Source organism: Narcine bancroftii, chromosome 4 (genome assembly GCF_036971445.1).
Source record: "Narcine bancroftii isolate sNarBan1 chromosome 4, sNarBan1.hap1, whole genome shotgun sequence".
NCBI classification, from domain to species: Eukaryota; Metazoa; Chordata; class Chondrichthyes; order Torpediniformes; family Narcinidae; genus Narcine; species Narcine bancroftii.
In genome coordinates, this window is record NC_091472.1 from 298,611,892 (window position 1) to 298,632,095 (window position 20,204).

At 41.2% G+C, this 20,204-nt stretch overlaps 1 protein-coding gene and 1 long non-coding RNA gene across 8 annotated transcripts in view; one reads left to right on the forward strand and one right to left on the reverse strand.

Annotated features, from left to right (window-relative positions):
* Positions 1-20,062, forward strand: part of LOC138762143 (uncharacterized) — a 21,017-nt gene extending 955 nt beyond the window's left edge. Inside the window, exons 2-3 of the long non-coding RNA XR_011356770.1 lie at positions 10,337-10,454; positions 19,890-20,062. This is a non-coding gene — a long non-coding RNA (uncharacterized lncRNA). The remainder of the gene's footprint in view (positions 1-10,336; positions 10,455-19,889) is intronic.
* Positions 7,801-20,204, reverse strand: part of dcaf17 (ddb1 and cul4 associated factor 17) — a 54,495-nt gene continuing 42,091 nt past the window's right edge. For 4 of the 7 annotated variants that reach the window (XM_069935585.1, XM_069935582.1, XM_069935584.1 and 1 more), the window contains 4 exons: positions 19,183-19,263; positions 14,775-14,930; positions 10,644-10,752; positions 7,802-10,452 (listed from right to left, as the gene is read on the reverse strand). In XM_069935585.1, the coding sequence (XP_069791686.1) occupies positions 10,427-10,452; positions 10,644-10,752; positions 14,775-14,930; positions 19,183-19,263 (372 nt within the window). In that variant the 3' untranslated portion in view covers positions 7,802-10,426. Of the gene's footprint in view, positions 10,453-10,643; positions 10,753-11,240; positions 11,327-14,774; positions 14,931-15,192; positions 15,279-19,182; positions 19,264-20,204 lie in introns of those variants that run through there. The other 3 variants (XM_069935588.1, XM_069935586.1, XM_069935589.1) reach the window with 3 other exon arrangements.

The window sequence follows — 20,204 nt, forward strand, 5'->3', positions numbered from 1 at the left end:
ATATCATTACTAAGGCTCCATTACTCCAGGCCCACTTAATCAAATCTCTTCATATAATTCAATCCCCTTGTGAATCTTTTCTACGCCCTCCCTCATTTAATCACCCTTTTTTTCTAGCATGGTAACCAGAACTGTGCACAATACTCTCAAGTTTGCCCTAATCAAGATTTAGCACTCCAGTCTAGTTAAATGAGGGCAAACCTCCATACATCGCTTTCACCACAGGATGAATTTTCAATGGCTGTGGAGGTTTGGCTAGTAGAGGTATGCTAAAATTTCCATTCGAACGACTTATCGATGGCATTTCAGATTTCCACTTTGCTCCACAATATTGACATTGCCTCTGACATGGAGCCAATTCCAACTGCATAAATGGAAGAATACTCAGTGTCATTTGAGTAATTGAATGCAGCATTTAGCAAGTTGGCTGCCATAGATGGTGCTGCCCTTCGCTGGTGGCTTTTGTTCGTGTTGTTCTTCCTCAGTAGACTCTGGTTGTCTGCTCATGGAATGCTTGGTGGCATCAGCACTGAGACGGGCTTGACCTTGTTCCTCAGTTTCCTGCTCCTTGTTTGTTTGGAGGCATAAGCACTGAGGCAGGCCTGGTGTTGCTTTGACCACTTGTGTCCCTGGTGCAAGTTCAAATTTTTTTTTGAACTTTATATGACTTTAAAGGTTAAATTCAACGTGGTCAATGATATTCAACATCAAAGTTACCACAATTAATGCAAGTCAGTGCTGGTAAATACTTATATAATAAACACCATGTAAGTCAGTACAAGCTGGTCAAGAAACACTTTTAAAATTCATATGACCTTAAAAGGTTAATTTCAATGTGGTCATGACATTCAGCATCCAATGTTACCCCTACTGAACCTTGGACATTTCTAGACTGTTCCATATTGATTTGCATGGAGAATAGACAAACAGACATACGTGCACAAATATAGATTAGATGACCTACTGTAGTTTTTTTTAAACTTTATTTAAAATTTTATAACATGAATAGAATAAAAATTACATTTAAAGAAATAATAAAAATAAGATAATAAAAATTAGAATACTACATCATTAAACTACACAAATTAACCCCCCCAATAATTATAACACATTAATCGTCTAATCTAAAATTAGCCCAACCCTCCCCCCAAAATAAAGAGTGAAGAATTAATTAACAATGTTGTAAATAAAATAGAAAAAACCCCACTTACAAAAAAAGGATAAAACTTAACAACAAAAAAAATTACTAACAAAAAAATATCAATACATATATTTAAATCAAACATAATACATGTATTTAACAAATGAAATCCACTTTAAAACTAAGTTCAAATATTAAAATCATATATCAACCACATATCTGTTATACAAAAAATCATAATTAATAATACATAAATACAGAATTTCCATTAATACCAAGTTTCCTTTATAATTCATCGAGAGAACAAAAACATCCCTCAAAAAACTACTGTAGTTTAACTTCCCAAAATGCATCACTTTGCATTTATCTGTTAAATTCCATATGCCTTGGTGAAATCCATGTTAACAACACTTAGTGCCCTGCCTAAGGGGAGGGGATAGTGGGGTTAAAGGAATTTTAGATAGGAGAATAATGGAAATATTTTATGTTTTAGAAATGTTGTCTTATAATGTGTTCAAAAAAAGAAAGCAGAAATGGATAAGAAGGAAAGGTGATGATGAGAAAATGGAAAGGAAAGATAAACAAAGTATGAAATGGCTATGTTGAACTATATGACTTTAAATATTAATGGAATACATAACCAAATCAAAAGGAAGAAACTGCTAAATTTACTGAAAAAAGAAATTGATATAGCATTCGTACAAGAAACACACTTAACTGAAGTGGAACACAAGAAATTAAAGAGAGATTGGATAGGACATGTAACAGCAGCATCATATAATTCAAAAGATAGAGGAGTAGCTATATTAATCAGTAAAAATGTACAAATTAAAATAGAAGAGGAAATAATAGATCCAGCAGGGAGATATGTAATGATAAAATGTCAGATATATTTGGAGTTTTGGAATTTACTCAATGTATATTCACCTAATGAAGAAGATCAAAAATTTATGCAAGATATCTTTTTGAAGACAGCAGACACCCAAGGGAACATACTAATAGGAGGGGATTTCAATCTTAATTTGGATTCAAACATGGATAAAACTGGAAAAAAAATTAACAGAAAGAACAAAGTAACCAAATTTATAATTAAATGCAAGAAATTCAACTTTTGGATATATGGAGGAAACACCCAAAGGAAAAGGAATATTCATATTATTCGGGCAGACACAAAACATACTCAAGAATAGACCTATTCCTGTTATCAGCTCACATGCAAGAGAGAGTTAGGAAAACGGAATATAAAGCTAGACTATTATCGGACCACTCACCCCTGTTATTGACAATAGAGTTAGAGGACATCCCACCAAGAATGTATAGATGGAGATTAAACTCCATGCTACTTAAAAGGCAGGATTTTAGAGAATTTATTGAACGACAAATTTAAATGTACTTTGAAATAAATACGGAATCAGTGAAAGATAAGTTTACACTATGGGACGCAATGAAAGCGTACATCAGAGGGAAAATAATAAGTTATGTAACTAAAATGAAGAAGGACTACAATCAGGAATCAGAACAGTTGGAAAGGGAAATAGCAAATATAGAAAAACAATTAGCAATGAAGGAAGACACAACTAAAAGAAGAGAATTGGCAGATAAAAAAAAAATATGAAACACTACAAACATATAAGGTGGAGAAGAACATAATGAAGACAAAACAGAAATATTATGAACTAGGAGAAAAAACCCACAAAATTCTAGCGTGGCAGCTTAAGACAGAACAAACTAAGAGAATGGTATTGACATTAAGGAAAAAAGACAAGCAAATCACATATAATCCAACGGAGATTAATGAAAACTTCAGAGAATTCTACGAACAACTATATCAAACTGAAAACGAAGGGAAAGAAGATAAAATAGATGAATTTTTAACTAAAATTGAACTACCGAAATTACAAACAGAGGAACAAAATAAATTAACAAAACCATTTGAAATAGAAGAAATACAGGAGATAATAAAAAAAACTACTGAACAATAAAACACCAGGAGAGGATGGATTCCCAATAGAATTCTATAAAACATTTAAAGATTTATTAATTCCTCCCCTTCTGGAAGTAATCAACCAGATTGATAAAACACAAAGCTTACCAGTCATGTCTTCTTTGGCTTGGCTTCGCGGACGAAGATTTATGGAGGGGGTAAAAGTCCACGTCAGCTGCAGGCTCGTTTGTGGCTGACAAGTCCGATGTGGGACAGGCAGACACGGTTGCAGCGGCTGCAGGGGAAAAATGGTTGGTTGGGGTTGGGTGTTGGGTTTTTCCTCCTTTGCCTTTTGTCAGTGAGGTGGGCTCTGCGGTCTTCTTCAAAGGAGGTTGCTGCCCGCCAAACTGTGAGGCGCCAAGATGCACGGTTTGAGGCGATATCAGCCCACTGGCGGTGGTCAATGTGGCAGGCACCAAGAGATTTCTTTAGGCAGTCCTTGTACCTTTCCTTTGGTGCACCTCTGTCACGGTGGCCAGTGGAGAGCTCGCCATATAACACGATCTTGGGAAGGCGATGGTCCTCCATTCTGGAGACGTGACCCACCCAGTGCAGCTGGATCTTCAGCAGCATGGACTCGATGCTGTCGACCTCTGCCATCTCGAGAACTTCGACGTTAGGGATGAAAGCGCTCCAATGGATGTTGAGGATGGAGCGGAGACAACGCTGGTGGAAGCGTTCTAGGAGCCGTAGGTGATGCCGGTAGAGGACCCATGATTCGGAGCCGAACAGGAGTGTGGGTATGACAACGGCTCTGTATACGCTTATCTTTGTGAGGTTTTTCAGTTGGTTGTTTTTCCAGACTCTTTTGTGCAGTCTTCCAAAGGCGCTATTTGCCTTGGCGAGTCTGTTGTCTATCTCATTGTCGATCCTTGCATCTGATGAAATGGTGCAGCCGAGATAGGTAAACTGGTTGACCATTTTGAGTTTTGTGTGCCCGATGGAGATGTGGGGGGGCTGGTAGTTATGGTGGGGAGCTGGCTGATGGAGGACCTCAGTTTTCTTCAGGCTGACTTCCAGGCCAAACACTTTGGCAGTTTCCGCAAAGCAGGACGTCAAGCGCTGAAGAGCTGGCTCTGAATGGGCATCTAAAGCGGCATCGTCTGCAAAGAGTAGTTCACGGACAAGTTTCTCTTGTGTCTTGGTGTGAGCTTGCAGGCGCCTCAGATTGAAGAGACTGCCATCCGTGCGGTACCGGATGTAAACAGCGTCTTCATTGTTGGGGTCTTTCATGGCTTGGTTCAGCATCATGCTGAAGAAGATTGAAAAGAGGGTTGGTGCGAGAACACAGCCTTGCTTCACGCCATTGTTAATGGAGAAGGGTTCAGAGAGCTCATTGCTGTATCTGACCCGACCTTGTTGATTTTCGTGCAGTTGGATAATCATGTTGAGGAACTTTGGGGGACATCCGATGCGCTCTAGTATTTGCCAAAGCCCTTTCCTGCTCACGGTGTCGAAGGCTTTGGTGAGGTCAACAAAGGTGATGTAGAGTCCTTTGTTTTGTTCTCTGCACTTTTCTTGGAGCTGTCTGAGGGCAAAGACCATGTCAGTAGTTCCTCTGTTTGCGCGAAAGCCGCACTGTGATTCTGGGAGAATATTCTCGGCGACACTAGGTATTATTCTATTAAGTAGAATCCTAGCGAAGATTTTGCCTGCAATGGAGAGCAGTGTGATTCCCCTGTAGTTTGAGCAGTCTGATTTCTCACATTTGTTTTTGTACAGGGTGATGATGGTGGCATCACGAAGGTCCTGAGGTAGTTTTCCTTGGTCCCAACAAAGCTTGAAAAACTCATGCAGTTTGGCATGCAGAGTTTTGCCGCCAGCCTTCCAGACCTCTGGGGGGATTCCATCCATACCTGCTGCTTTGCCACTTTTCAGTTGTTCGATTGCCTTATATGTCTCATCCTGGGTGAGGACCTCATCCAGCTCTAGCCTTAGGGGCTGTTGAGGGAGCTGGAGCAGGGCGGAATCTTGGACTGAGCGGTTGGCACTGAAAAGAGATTGGAAGTGTTCTGACCATCGGTTGAGGATGGAGATCTTGTCGCTGAGGAGGACTTTGCCGTCTGAGCTGCGCAGCGGGCTTTGGACTTGGGGTGATTGACCGTACACAGCCTTTAGAGCCTCGTAGAAACCCCTGAAGTCGCCAATGTCCGCGCTGAGCTGGGTTCGTTTGGCGAGGCTAGTCCACCACTCATTTTGGATCTCCCGGAGTTTGCGCTGAAGATGGCTGCATGCGCGACGGAAGGCTTGTTTCTTCTCTGGACAGGACGGCTTTGTAAGGTGAGCCTGGTGGGCAGCTCGCTTCTTTGCCAGCAGCTCCTGGATTTCCTGGCTGTTTTCGTCAAACCAGTCCTTGTTTTTCCTGGAGGAGAAGCCCAGTACCTCTTCAGTGGATTGCAGTATGGTAGTCTTCAACTGATCCCAGAGGGTTTCAGGGGACGGGTCCGTGAGGCGGGTTGCATCGTCGAGGTTTGCTTCGAGGTTTTCCTGGAAGTTTCCTCTCGCTTCGTCTGACTGCATGTTTCCAACATTGAACCTCTTTCTGGGGGCTTTACTGTTCCTGGGCTTTGGCTTGAAGTGAAGGTTGAGCTTGCAGCGAACCAGCCGGTGGTCAGTGTGGCATTCCGCGCTGGGCATGACCCTGGTGTGGAGCACATCTCGTTTGTCACTTTCTCGCACCAGGATGTAGTCCAGGAGGTGCCAGTGTTTGGATCGGGGATGCATCCAGGTAGTCTTAAGGCTATCCCTCTGCTGAAAAAGGGTGTTTGTAATGACAAGCCGCTGTTCTGCGCAGAACTCCAACAGGAGGCGCCCATTGTCGTTGCACTTGCCGACGCCATGCTTGCCCAGGATTCCTGGCCAGGTTTCTGAGTCTTTGCCGACGCGAGCGTTGAAGTCGCCAAGGATGACAACCTTGTCGGCTGTAGGGGTGCGTTGGATGAGGTTGCGCAGGTCGGTGTAGAACTTGTCCTTTTCTGCTGGTTCCGCCTGGAGGGTTGGAGCATAGACACTGATGAGGGTGATGCAACGCTTGTTTTGAAGGGGGAGTCGCATGGACATGATTCGGTCCGAGTGGCCTGTCGGAAGGTTTTCGAGTTTGGAGGCAATGAAGCTCTTGACCATGAAGCCTACACCAGATAGGCGTCGTTCATCCGAAGGCTTGCCAGACCAGTAGAGTGTGTAGCCCGCGCTGCGTTCTTGGAGGCTGCCTACATCTGCCAGGCGGACTTCACTGAGAGCGGCTATGTCGATGTCAAGTCTGAGGAGTTCATGTGCAATGAGGGCAGACCGACGTTCAGGTCGGTGGCTATCAGCCTTGTCTAGCATGGTTCTGATGTTCCAGCATGCTAGCTTGAGTTTGTGAGCATCTTTTGAGGGGGAGGGCGCGGAGGGGGAGGGCGCGGAGGGGGAGGGCGCGGAGGGGGAGGGCGCGGAGGGGGAGGGCGCGGAGGGGGAGGGCGCGGAGGGGGAGGGCGCGGAGGGGGAGGGCGCGGAGGGGGAGGGCGCGGAGGGGGAGGGCGCGGAGGGGGAGGGCGCGGAGGGGGAGGGCGCGGAGGGGGAGGGCGCGGAGGGGGAGGGCGCGGAGGGGGAGGGCGCGGAGGGGGAGGGCGCGGAGGGGGAGGGCGCGGAGGGGGAGGGCGCGGAGGGGGAGGGCGCGGAGGGGGAGGGCGCGGAGGGGGAGGGCGCGGAGGGGGAGGGCGCGGAGGGGGAGGGCGCGGAGGGGGAGGGCGCGGAGGGGGAGGGCGCGGAGGGGGAGGGCGCGGAGGGGGAGGGCGCGGAGGGGGAGGGCGCGGAGGGGGAGGGCGCGGAGGGGGAGGGCGCGGAGGGGGAGGGCGCGGAGGGGGAGGGCGCGGAGGGGGAGGGCGCGGAGGGGGAGGGCGCGGAGGGGGAGGGCGCGGAGGGGGAGGGCGCGGAGGGGGAGGGCGCGGAGGGGGAGGGCGCGGAGGGGGAGGGCGCGGAGGGGGAGGGCGCGGAGGGGGAGGGCGCGGAGGGGGAGGGCGCGGAGGGGGAGGGCGCGGAGGGGGAGGGCGCGGAGGGGGAGGGCGCGGAGGGGGAGGGCGCGGAGGGGGAGGGCGCGGAGGGGGAGGGCGCGGAGGGGGAGGGCGCGGAGGGGGAGGGCGCGGAGGGGGAGGGCGCGGAGGGGGAGGGCGCGGAGGGGGAGGGCGCGGAGGGGGAGGGCGCGGAGGGGGAGGGCGCGGAGGGGGAGGGCGCGGAGGGGGAGGGCGCGGAGGGGGAGGGCGCGGAGGGGGAGGGCGCGGAGGGGGAGGGCGCGGAGGGGGAGGGCGCGGAGGGGGAGGGCGCGGAGGGGGAGGGCGCGGAGGGGGAGGGCGCGGAGGGGGAGGGCGCGGAGGGGGAGGGCGTGGACCTGTCCTCGGGCCTGCGCAAAGGAGCTTTTAGGTGGAGTGCAGTGCGCGCAGTACTGGCCCCACCCTTTACACCCATGGTTCGTGTGCCGTGGCTGAGCAAGCTGGGACGTGGCAGCGAGGTCCTTGGGTCGTAGGTTTTATATCGGAGTGGCCTTCTCCTATGCCGGTTTATTACCCGGGCTGGAGGGGCCTGCCTCCCCTCCTAGGTCGGTCCATACTGCCTGGACCGGGGCCGGGGCCGAGGCCGCCAGTCATGTAAAACAGCAATAATTACAGTAATACCAAAGACAGGGAAAGATCCACTTACACCAGTGTCATATAGACCAATATCTTTATTTAACACAGATTATAAGATGATAGCTAATCTATTAGCAAACAGATTAGCCGACTATGTACCAAAAATAGTAAATCTAGACCAAACTGGATTTATTAAAAAAAGACGAACAACAGACAATATCTGTAAATTTATTAACTTAATTCATCCAGTAGAAGGAAATAAAACTCCAACAGTAGCGGTTGATTTAGACGCAGAGAAGGCCTTTGACAGAGTAGAATGGAATTATTTATTCAAAGTACTACAAAAATTCAGCTTACCAGAGAAATATATTAATTGGATTAAAGCATTATATAAGGGGCCATTGGTGAAAGTGACAGTAAATGGATATATATCAAAACAATTTAACTTAAGCAGATCAACAAGGCAGGGATGCCCACTATCTCCTTTATTGTTCGCATTAGCCATAGAACCACTAGCAGAACTGATAAGAACAGAAAATAAAATAAAAGGGATAAAAATAAAAGACAAGGAATATAAAATCAGTCTATTTGCAGATGACGTTATAATATACTTAGCAGAACCAGAAATATCAATATAAGAATTACATAGGAAATTGAAGGAATATGGAGAAGTGTCGGGGTACAAGATTAACGCAAATAAAAGTGAAGCAATGCCAATGAATAATGCGGATTTCTCAAAATTTAAGAAAGAATCACCATTCAGATGGCAAACGCAAGCAATGCGATATCCAGGTATACAAATAAATAAAAACCTCGGCCATCTATATAAACTCAATTATCCACTAATTAAAAAATTACAAGACAACTTAGAGCATTGAAAAGATTTACCACTAACACTGATAGGAAGGATAAACAATTAAAATGAACATTTTCCCAAGGATACAATACCTATTTCAGACATTACCAATACGCTTAACAGGGAAATTTTTATGGAAAGGGGGGAAACCGAGGATAGCACTAGATAAATTAACAGAATGGTATAAACAAGGAGGCTTACAACTACCAAACTTTAAAAATTATTATAGAGCCGCACAATTAAGATACCTATCAGATTTATATCAAACAAGGGAAAAGCCAGATTGGACTAGATTAAAACTAGATAAAATAGGGGAGAAGATACCTGAACATATATAAATGGGAAGAAAAATTGGTACAACGTAGGAATTCTCCGGTATTGCGTCATCTGCTCAACATTTGGAAGAGGATTCATGTAGAAAGGAATAAAACAAATTACCAACTACCAAAACTAATACTGTTGCAAAATCAGCTAATCCCTTTTACAATAGGTAACCTTTCCTTTAGAGAATGGGAGAAAAAAGGAATCAAAAGAATAGAAAATTGTTTTTCGGGAAATAAACTATTATCCTTTGAACAATTGAAGGATAAATATAATATAACTTACGATACAATGTTGGCATACTACCAACTGAAATCCTACTTGAAGGACAAATTGGGAAACAGTCTGAGGTTACCAGAAGGAAGTAATTTTGAATATGTGATTACAGATAATCAAAAAATTTATAACAAACATGTATATTAAACTACAAGAAAAGGAGAATGAGGAAACAAATGGTAAAACCAAACAAAAAAGGGGAACAAGATCTAAGCATAAAGATAAAGAATGAAACATGGGAGAAGCTATGCTCCGGAACCATGAGAAATACAATAAACACGAGGTTACGTATGATACAATATAACTGGATACACAGGCTATACATTACACCTCAAAAGTTAAATAAATGGGACCCAACAGTATCAGACAGATGTTTTCGCTTTAAAAAGGAAACGGGAACAACAGTTCATGCAATTTGGACACGTGAGAAAGTGAAAAAATTTTGGGAAGATCTAAACCAGTTACTAAATAAAATCACAAAAAGCAATATACCAAAAAACCCAGAGATCTTCCTCCTAAGTAATATAATAAACAAAGAATTTGGACTCGATTTGGATGGAGCACAAAAAAGATTTGTTATGATAGCCCTAGCTGTAGCAAAAAAATGTATTATGTCAACCTGGAAATTAGAAGATAACTTGAGAATACAACAATGGTATATAGAAATGAATAAATGTATTCCATTAGAAAAAATAACATATAATTTAAGAAATAACATTACAATATTTGAACAAATATGGGAGCCATACATGAAACACAATAGAGAAAACCTACCGTGAACATCTACCACCTAAAATGACAGAAGGAGAAGATAATGAAAAGAACTGACTCTGGAATTTCTTGTTTATTTTTATTGAGTGACAACATTGTTTAACGGGTTTAATGTATCTTGTATTTTGAACTTTAAATAAATGGGAGGGGAGGTGAGGGAGGGAGGGAGGGAGGGGAGGAGGGAAGGGGGGGGAAAAACACTGTATATATTTAAGAAGGAAAATGTATGTATCTTGATCAATATGGTTTATAGTGTGAAAAATAAAAAATTTGAAAAAAAAACTTAGTGCCCTGCCTGTCAGTTCACTTAGTCATCCATTCCTAAAACTCAAATTCATAACCAGAATTCCCACATACAAAGCCATGCTCTTTCTGTCTCTTAGAATCTCTTCCAATAATTTTCCTGCTGCTGATGTAAGGCTCTCTGGACTGTATTTCCCTGGCACCCTCCTTAAAGAAAGGAAGAATGACAACTATCTTTGGTCTTCCGGTACCTCACCTGTGAGTAATGAAAAATTACAAAAACCTTAGCATTTTTTCCAAATAAAATATTTGCATATTTAAGTGTTTCATACTATCTACCAGCTCAAACCTTCCAATTACAGTTGCACATATATTTGAAGAAATAATTTTCATTGAAAACAAAAGATAAATCTTCCCAGATACATTAATTTTTATTTCCATCTTCACCTTCAGAACATCGAACCATTTTGTAAACATGACAGCAACATGCCCGATGTTCCAGCTGTTCCATGTGTATAATTGTATCTCTGTCGAAGAATAGTTGATGATTGTAGGTCTGAAAAATTGAAAGAAAACTCCAGTGAATGAGCAGTTGGGAGCACTTGTACATTTTGGTTTTTTTGTCCAGTTTCACGTAGGTATCCAAATTAATCCAAAGAATGAGTAAGACAAGGCTTGATCATTGGTGAACAATCTGCACTCATTTCTAGTTTGGTAAAGGCATCAGATGTACAACTGGTTTCACTAAATTTAGGCTTGATAAAGGAATATTGTTCAGGATTCCTACTATGCACTGCAGAAATCCTTGGTCAGGTAAACATCAGGATTGGAATAAAAACAGAAATTGCTGGAAAAACAGTTAATGTTTTAGGTTTGGGAACCCTTCATCAGAACTGAGAAAGAAACCAATTTGTCTGAGTAGCAGAGAAGGTGGGAGATACCAAAGGATGTCAACCAGGCTAGACTATTCAATTCAAAGAAGGGGAAAAAAGCTTCCTATAATAGCCTTGGATACACCTTGCCAGGCCCCAGGGATTGACTTACCTTTATGTATTTAAGACTTCCAACATCACTGTAATAATATTGTCCACGATATCACTGTTCCCTCTGAACTCATTAGCTCCTGCCTTCTTCTCCATGGAAAAGACAGGTGAGATGTATTCATTTAAAACCTTTTTTGACATTGTTTTACCCTTGGCAAAATTCATTTTATTCCATCCACCACCCACACCCACTCTCTCAACCAACTTATTTTCCTTCCTCACTTCTGATGAGGGGTTCCAGACCTGAAACAACGGTTTCTTTTCACAGATGCTACTTTTATTTCAGATTTCCAGAGTCTGCAGTTTAATTTTCACAACAAAATTGGGTTCACCTCTACAGTTGACAAGACAATCTCCCATGAATTATGGCCATCACGATAACAGATTACAAGATCCTATGGAACATTACTTGATCAGAGTCAGATTCTTTGGAATAATAAAACATTTAAAGCTTTTATCTGAAAAGAAGTTATTCACTGATATTTACATTGGCAATTATTCCATGAACATACTGTGTTAATATATCAATTTGGATCTACATATAGTCAATCAAAGCAGATAAAATAGATTAAAATTGATTGAAGATGTGCACGAGTGGGTAATCAGGGTGCTGGGTTTTTACAGTTGATTTTTTTAAAAATTGAAGTTAAGGATCTTGTTATTAGAATTGAAAGGGAAAAGGGAGTGTTTTTTTTAAAAGCAAAGTTATTTTGAGGGTTGGACCAAGGAAAGACACATGGATAACAATGTTTTTAACCAGAAGTCAAGGCACTTATGTTCACAGCCATAAAATCAGTGTTATTGTTCTCAATTGAAAACATGAAATAGTGAATGTTTACCCAAAAAGACACCTGTTCAAACAAAAGGTCATCTGCCATTTGACTCAGGATTTTGGGAAAATTGAAACTAAAAACCTGTATTAATGAAACAAGTCATGTGAAAAGACAGTTCAAAAAGCAGCATTTTAGTATCATCATCTGGAGACAGAATTGGAATGACTTTGGAATGACTTTTGGAAAGCATTTCTGCTTTCTCTCCTTCTCAAAGGAGAGCAGTGATCTGCTGTGGTCATCGCAATGGTCACTTTTGACTGACACATATCTGGGTAAAGAAAGCAAGATCATTCTTGTATTTGGATTGTGACCATTTTGATGGTTATTTTGTCTGACCCTTGCCTGGGTCTTTGAAAGCATAGTGGAGGTCACATCTTGTAACCCTTACACAAGAACGAGGGGAGCTGTGACAAATCCTTCATATGAAGGAACATTTCTCTGAAGGCAACTTGACAAGAATTTTTGAGTTTTGAGAAGTCTGATGACTATTATCTATTTTGTAATAACTAATGAACATCAGTTTAAAGGTTCTGCATTTCAAGGCAAGAACTTTGAATTGGACCACACACACACACACCAGAGTTGTTTAGATTTAAGCAAGATAATATTAATAAAAATCATAGTTTTGAAGATACTATTGTCTTGGTGAATTTCTATTGCTGCTGGTCTATGACGTAATAGGAGGGAGAAAGCTGTAAATAAATAGGTTAGAAAAAAATCTCTGGCTAAACTCTTCCTCAGGAGTTGAAATGTCCGGGGATTTACAAATTTTTAAAAAGCTCTATTTTCCTTTATCTTTAAGATTAAAAATGTATCCATATTATTTTTGTAATGACGACATTTTTAAATTATGTCTTATGAGGCTGTCAGATGATAAACCTGTAAAATTATTCCAGTTAAAAAGGAAGGTTAAAACAAGTTTGTTTAGAGTGCAATTAGAATGTGGAAATCACCACCACATAAAATAGTTTAATATATAACTTTGGTGAAATAATGTGAAAAGAGGGTAGGATCAGACAGGTGTAGGGAAAATTACTTGTGAGCACACAGCCTGCTGTTAGATTGTAATATTCTCTGACTAACTTAACCAGCTTTCTCAACAACCTGTCATAGAATTATAAATTATGTAATCCAAATTTCTGTGCCAGCATTTTGAACTGCAGGTTGTTGCTTTCAATTTATCTGTACTACACAATTTTATACAATGCATTATCTCCCCTCAACCACCTCTGTGCTGAAGGAAAGAATCCAAACATTATCCAACCTCCTCTTGGATGCCCCTGACATCTTCAAGAAGTGGTTTCCAATTTAATTTTATCATATCATTTCTCCACCAAGTAATATTTGCCCCTCTTTTGAATTTTTACTCCCATTATACCTTTATCCTTTTTCAACTCTTACAAAATTTCACTAATAACTATAAACTACAAATGTTTTAAATGACATAGGATCCAATTACCCTTTGAAATTACAATCTTTGTCATTTCCTTACTTTGGTAAACATTACCTACAATAGCTTTTTACTCTACCCTATCTACAAACTATAATACCGCCTGAGTCACTGTTATTTCAAAGTTCAAATTTATCATCCGAATACACACATCACACAACCCTGAGATGACATTTTCTGCAGGCAGGCAGAATTTCTACTTATCAGTAACTACTCAAGAAGAAATATGTATGCAGAGAGAGAAATACAAATAATCTATGCAAATACAGAAAAGAAAATACTCAACAATAAATAATGTAAAGTAAGGGTCCTTAAATGAGTCTGAGTGTTGTTTAGGAGTCTGATGGTGGAGAGGTGCCAACTGTTCCTGAACCTGGTGGTACGAGTCCTGTGGCACCTATACCTCTTCCCTGATGGCAGCAGTGAGAACAGAGCATGTTCTGGGTGCTGTGAATCCTTGATCGCTGCTGTTCACCAACGGCAGTGTTCTATGTAGATACGAGGCCGTGATGCAGCTGGTCAGCACACTATACATCTGTAGAAGTTTGCCAAGGTTTCCTATGTGATACCAAACCTCCACAAACTCCTTATCTAAAGTGCATTAGTTTAAAAAAAAATCTTTTAGTCTCTTTGATTTACTCTGGAGAGTATATTTAGTCTTTATTCAGCTGTGGAAATAGTGATTTGAAAACTGATGCTCATTCACCTTTGTAAAATGAACACTTTGTCATTAACCTCATTGTAACCAAATATTCAAAGTAAAACTCCAAAAACTGAAAAATGGGAAACAAAAGTTAACACAGTAGTGAAAATGCCCATCAGTGATGTCCTGAGGTCTATAGGTATCCATCAGAAGGGTTTAAAAGGGTGTCTTATTGCAATGTAGATTGCACTGTTGAAGACCTTGTGCACTAGTCAGTTTAATGCCAAGTTTTTTCACTACTTCTGTATCTGTCTGTACATCCAACAGGCATTACTATTATTACAAATATGAGCAAGCAAATCTCTTGGAGTTCGATTAGTGATACTTTGATCAGCTGTTAAGAGGCATGTAAATGTGCCTTTTAATCGGGGTTCAACTCTTTCCTCTGATCGAGAAAGCTATTACTCTTCCAGACAGGGTACATGACCTGCTATTGATGATTCAGTTAGTGAATTACTGAGATCTGAACACATTTGTAACACTTCAACCAAAGTACAAAAGAAGCAATTAACTGAATCAATAACTTATTACTGATCATACAGTACTTACAACATCCCATGGTTCGCTTATTGAAACACTCTTAATGAATGTGCCAGTTTGATTGTCGTAAAAATCGAGACGTGCATTTCCTTCATTGTCTGTTGGAGCTACTGCCAAAACGGTCAAGAGTTCAAGCTCATCTTCATAGTCTACCATTTTAAAGGTCTTTTAAAAATTAAATACAGTCAAGGTAAGAATTCATTAACTTATGATTCACTGATAATTTAAATAATACATCTACACAGAGTACCCACTCAGCAAGCATTTCAATTGCTTTGGTGCCCAATAGTAAACATTCAGCTTGAATCAGTTCAATTTATACTAATTTGCATAATTCTTAATACTGGTTAATTTTTGCCTTTTTAACACACGATCATGAATATATATTTAACAAATCTTTGTATTTTAAAATTAAATCAAACGGCACCTGAGTAATTGTGAAATATGATACAAGTCCTTTTGAACAGGCTCCATGTACCTGTATATAGGATGGTGTTTTTCAAGTTGTATTCACTATTAATAGGAATATAAATGTTTTACTCATGAACAGAATTTTTAAACTTCATCCAATTTATTATCAAAGATTGAAAACTGACGGGCAAATTAGAAATACATACAAATTAAACCATATACTGTATCAAGTTTTTTTAAAACATAAAACTTGTAATGTGAATATTCTCAGTTTACTGCATCTTGAATTTTAAAGCTAAAGAATTCCTTTTCAACCTGTTGCCAAATATTATGTGACTGATAAGATGATAGAGGTACTAGTCCTTTCTCCGAGTCCTGATACTATCCACAATATTATCTAAAGAAGTTAAGGAAATGACTTGCATCCCTTTCTCCATTTGGCACAGTTTTTTTCTACATTACAGGTACTAACCCCTGGTCAATCAATCTTAAGCAGTCCCAAGTTAAAAAGGAGCCGTGGAACCAAAAAAATGTACAATGAAATAGTAATAGGCCGCATTGTCAATTTGATTAAAGAGTCTTGAAGGATGCAAAGTACATCAACATGATTATCCAACTGCACGAAAACCAACAAGGTCGGGTCAGATACAGCAATGAGCTCTCTGAACCCTTCTCCATTAACAATGGCGTGAAGCAAGGCTGTGTTCTCGCACCAACCCTCTTTTCAATCTTCTTCAGCATGATGCTGAACCAAGCCATGAAAGACCCCAACAATGAAGACGCTGTTTACATCCGGTACCGCACGGATGGCAGTCTCTTCAATCTGAGGCGCCTGCAAGCTCACACCAAGACACAAGAGAAACTTGTCCGTGAACTACTCTTTGCAGATGATGCCGCTTTAGTTGCCCATTCAGAGCCAGCTCTTCAGCGCTTGACGTCCTGCTTTGCGGAAACTACCAAAATGTTTGGCCTGGAAGTCAGCCTGAAGAAAACTGAGGTCCTCCATCAGCCAGCTCCCCACCATGACTACCAGCCCCCCCACATCTCCATCGGGCACACAAAACTCAAAACGGTCAACCAGTTTACCTATCTCGGCTGCACCATTTCATCAGATGCAAGGATCGACAATGAGATAGACAACAGACTCGCCAAGGCAAATAGCGCCTTTGGAAGACTACACAAAAGAGTCTGGAAAAACAACCAACTGAAAAACCTCACAAAGATAAGCGTATACAGAGCCGTTGTCATACCCACACTCCTGTTCGGCTCCGAATCATGGGTCCTCTACCGGCACCACCTACGGCTCCTAGAACGCTTCCACCAGCGTTGTCTCCGCTCCATCCTCAACATCCATTGGAGCGCTCACACCCCTAACGTCGAGGTACTCGAGATGGCAGAGGTCGACAGCATCGAGTCCACGCTGCTGAAGATCCAGCTGCGCTGGATGGGTCACGTCTCCAGAATGGAGGACCATCGCCTTCCCAAGATCGTATTATATGGCGAGCTCTCCACTGGCCACCGTGACAGAGGTGCACCAAAGAAAAGGTACAAGGACTGCCTAAAGAAATCTCTTGGTGCCTGCCACATTGACCACCGCCAGTGGGCTGATAACGCCTCAAACCGTGCATCTTGGCGCCTCACAGTTTGGCGGGCAGCAGCCTCCTTTGAAGAAGACCGCAGAGCCCACCTCACTGACAAAAGGCAAAGGAGGAAAAACCCAACACCCAACCCCAACCAACCAATTTTCCCTTGCAACCGCTGCAATCGTGTCTGCCTGTCCCGCATCGGACTGGTCAGCCACAAACGAGCCTGCAGCTGACGTGGACTTTTTTTTACCCCCTCCATAAATCTTCGTCCGCGAAGCCAAGCCAAAGAGAAGACATCTATTATGCAATGCAATGGCAAAGTTGCAATTTTGGGCAGCAACTTGGACAAAGCAAACATGAAATTAAGAACAGTTTCATAGGTGTGTGTCATGAACTTCCGGACTACCCATGTAGTAATAGAGTAATCTACGCAACACTTCTTGAAGTAAGCCATTGCCAGGGTACAGCAGGGGAACACCAGGAAGATTATGGTATAACTTTCTAAAACATTAACTAGGGCAAGGCTACAATACTGTGTACAGTACTAAATGTCAGAGGACATGATTTTGGTAATAAAGAGAGAATGAATAGGTTGGGTTTGTTTTCTTTGAAGAGGAAACTGACAAGGGGCCTGATAGAGCTGTACAAAATTTTGAGACGAGGATAGAATAGACAGTAGGATACTATTTCCTTTGGCAGTTGCGTCACAACTGGAGGGCATAGGTTAAGGCTAAGAAGCAAGAGTTTGGAAGGTATCAGGAACATTTTCAGTCAAAAGGTGGTTATAACCTGAAATGCACTCTCTGAGTAGGTGGCATGGTCAATATTTAGTAATTATCCAGAGGAGCACATGAATTTCCAAGCTATAGTGCTGGTAAATGAAACTACAGGTTCCGGCAAACCCATCATGTCAAAAAAAAAGAATACCGTACCTACCATTTTTTAAATTAAATTTTGAATACCTTTATTCCACACTGAGGAAAAAAAAACATTAACGTACACAGCTGAAAACACTGGGCATGAAAAAGGTTTGAAGCATTGAACTAAATTGATAGATGGTGAGGATGCAAGAGAGTTGCATATTGCAAGTGCAGGAACAGATTGGAATTCTAAATTGAAAGTATGGATTAGAACCATTGTAACTTTGAAAAATCTAACTCGGTCCATTGTAAGTAGAGGAGCATCTGTACAAATGCTGCACTGCAGAGCTAAAACCAATCTGCTGGAGAATTTAATCCAATATCTCAATCCAAAATATCAACAATCCCTCTGCCTTCACAGATGCTGCTTGACCCAGAGTTCTTCCAGCAGTTTGGTATAGATTGTAATTTAATGGTTGATATAGATGTGATGGGCCAAAACCCCTGTTTCTGTAATGTGTGACTTTATGACTTTTAAGTGTCCAGTCAGCACCACTCCTCCTGCCATTTATTCCTCAGAATCATGAAGCTCACAAGAATTTGAGGCTAAGCTGTAGTTTAGGGTTTTGTGAGCCAATAGGGCAGATGACATAATTGAGGAGTAGGGAAGAGAAATGGAAAGAGTGGAGTTATTTCCTTGAATCTTGTAAAAATAGATCAATTTGCAACATTGGAGGTTTCTCAATCACCCAATTTGGGGTCTTACAACTAAGGAGGATATTAACCAGGAGAAATAAGCAATAACCTATGCAGAAGCCAACTTTGTGGCTCCTCAACTGTGAATACAAGTAGTTACATATAAAATGCAGCTTGTGAAATGAGCCATGTACATATTCAAGCTCCAATTTTTTGAAACTCATCAGCATATTGTGTATCTGTGTTTTGTCACATTTATAATATTGCTCAATTTCAGCAAAATCCAGAATGGTGACTTGCTCGATCAGTTCCAATGTGTTTTTCACAGAAAAGTGATGGTTTGGTTTTGATTGGGATAACACATTTAATTGTTCATGGTGCAAAATTCCCCAATTAGGCAGTAGTGAAATTACTCCATTTAATTAACCGTATACACTGGTCAGAAGGACATAGCAGTTTTTAGGATTTCCTTTTTCTTCAGGGATGAAATCCAACAAATTTTGGAAAATTTGATGATTATTGGGCATTATACTTTATTTTCTCTAAACTCTGAAATCAATTAACGTTCTACTGCACAATATATTTGCACATCCCATCAATGGCCATGGAACAAATAAACCCTAACCCAAATAAACCCATTCAAAATATGAATCAATTTCATATGAATAAATATTGCAAAGGGTACTTTCAAGTAAAAGAAGCTTAAGGGTAGAAGATCTGATATTTGGATAAAGTATTCAATTGAAATGATTGACACGTTGGTTCAAAGATGAATTCTCCTCCATCATTAACAAATAACTTGAAGTCTTGCTTAGTAAGATAAAGAAAATCCATAGTGTTCATTTATTTGAACTCTACAATTACCTCATACTGCTCATCATCTAACTGAGCGAACTGTCTTTTCACAACTCGACCATAGGCTGTCACCATTACTGAGTTCTCCACCTGGAATAGGGGAACAGTTATTGAGAAAGATCAGTATTTTTTACATACACATTAACCTTGTACTTCTAAAACACTTTGCTAATGAAAACAAAAATCCTTAACTTGTTTTCTTTACAACTGTAGTCACATTTTTAACAATTATTTTTTGAACTGGTGTACATTTTGATTTCCTGCTGCTTTATGACAGGGTATACAATCGCACTTTCATATTTTCGTTATGCACACATTTAAGAAATAGAGCAAAAGGGCTGGTTTCAATTAGATTTTGGTTCAGCTTGTTCATTTCTACTTTTGAGATTTAATAGTGCCACCTTGTTCTCTTTCTACTGATTTTGGGTATAAAATTGTGCTAATTGAGCTTCAATGTATTCTAAGCAAATGTCTTATGGATTCATGTGAGGTTTGTGATTATTAGCAGAAAAACTAAGTGACTTACAATAAGAGAGATTACAAATTTATCCTGTTACTCTAATAATGTGTTGCAAGGAACACCTCTAAGACAAACTCCATCAAATGCTGAACCTTTTTTAGAATCTGAGTAAGTTGTAAGATGACCGTTCAATGTTTACACTATCCTCCTTTGCACAGATTCTGCTAAATATTTCTCATTTTATTTTTTTTTATAGGCAGTCCACATTAAGTAAAGGAACGCTTAATGTGGTTTGTGGGTGGAAAAAGATGGACACCACTGTTCTAAAAGTTTGATATGACTTTCCTGATAAAAGCTTGGTCTCTAAAAGACAGACCTGCTGCACATTCAAAACGTGTCCAAAGTAACAGCCTACACTAGATGGCACATTCTTGCAAAAAATAATTAAACAGCATTTTCAAAATATTTGTGGTTAATTGTGATGAACAAACATAAAAGACCTATACCAGTGGTTTTCAACCTTTTTTGGATGCCATAGATGCTCTGTGGTTAGTAAGGGATTACTTAAGGT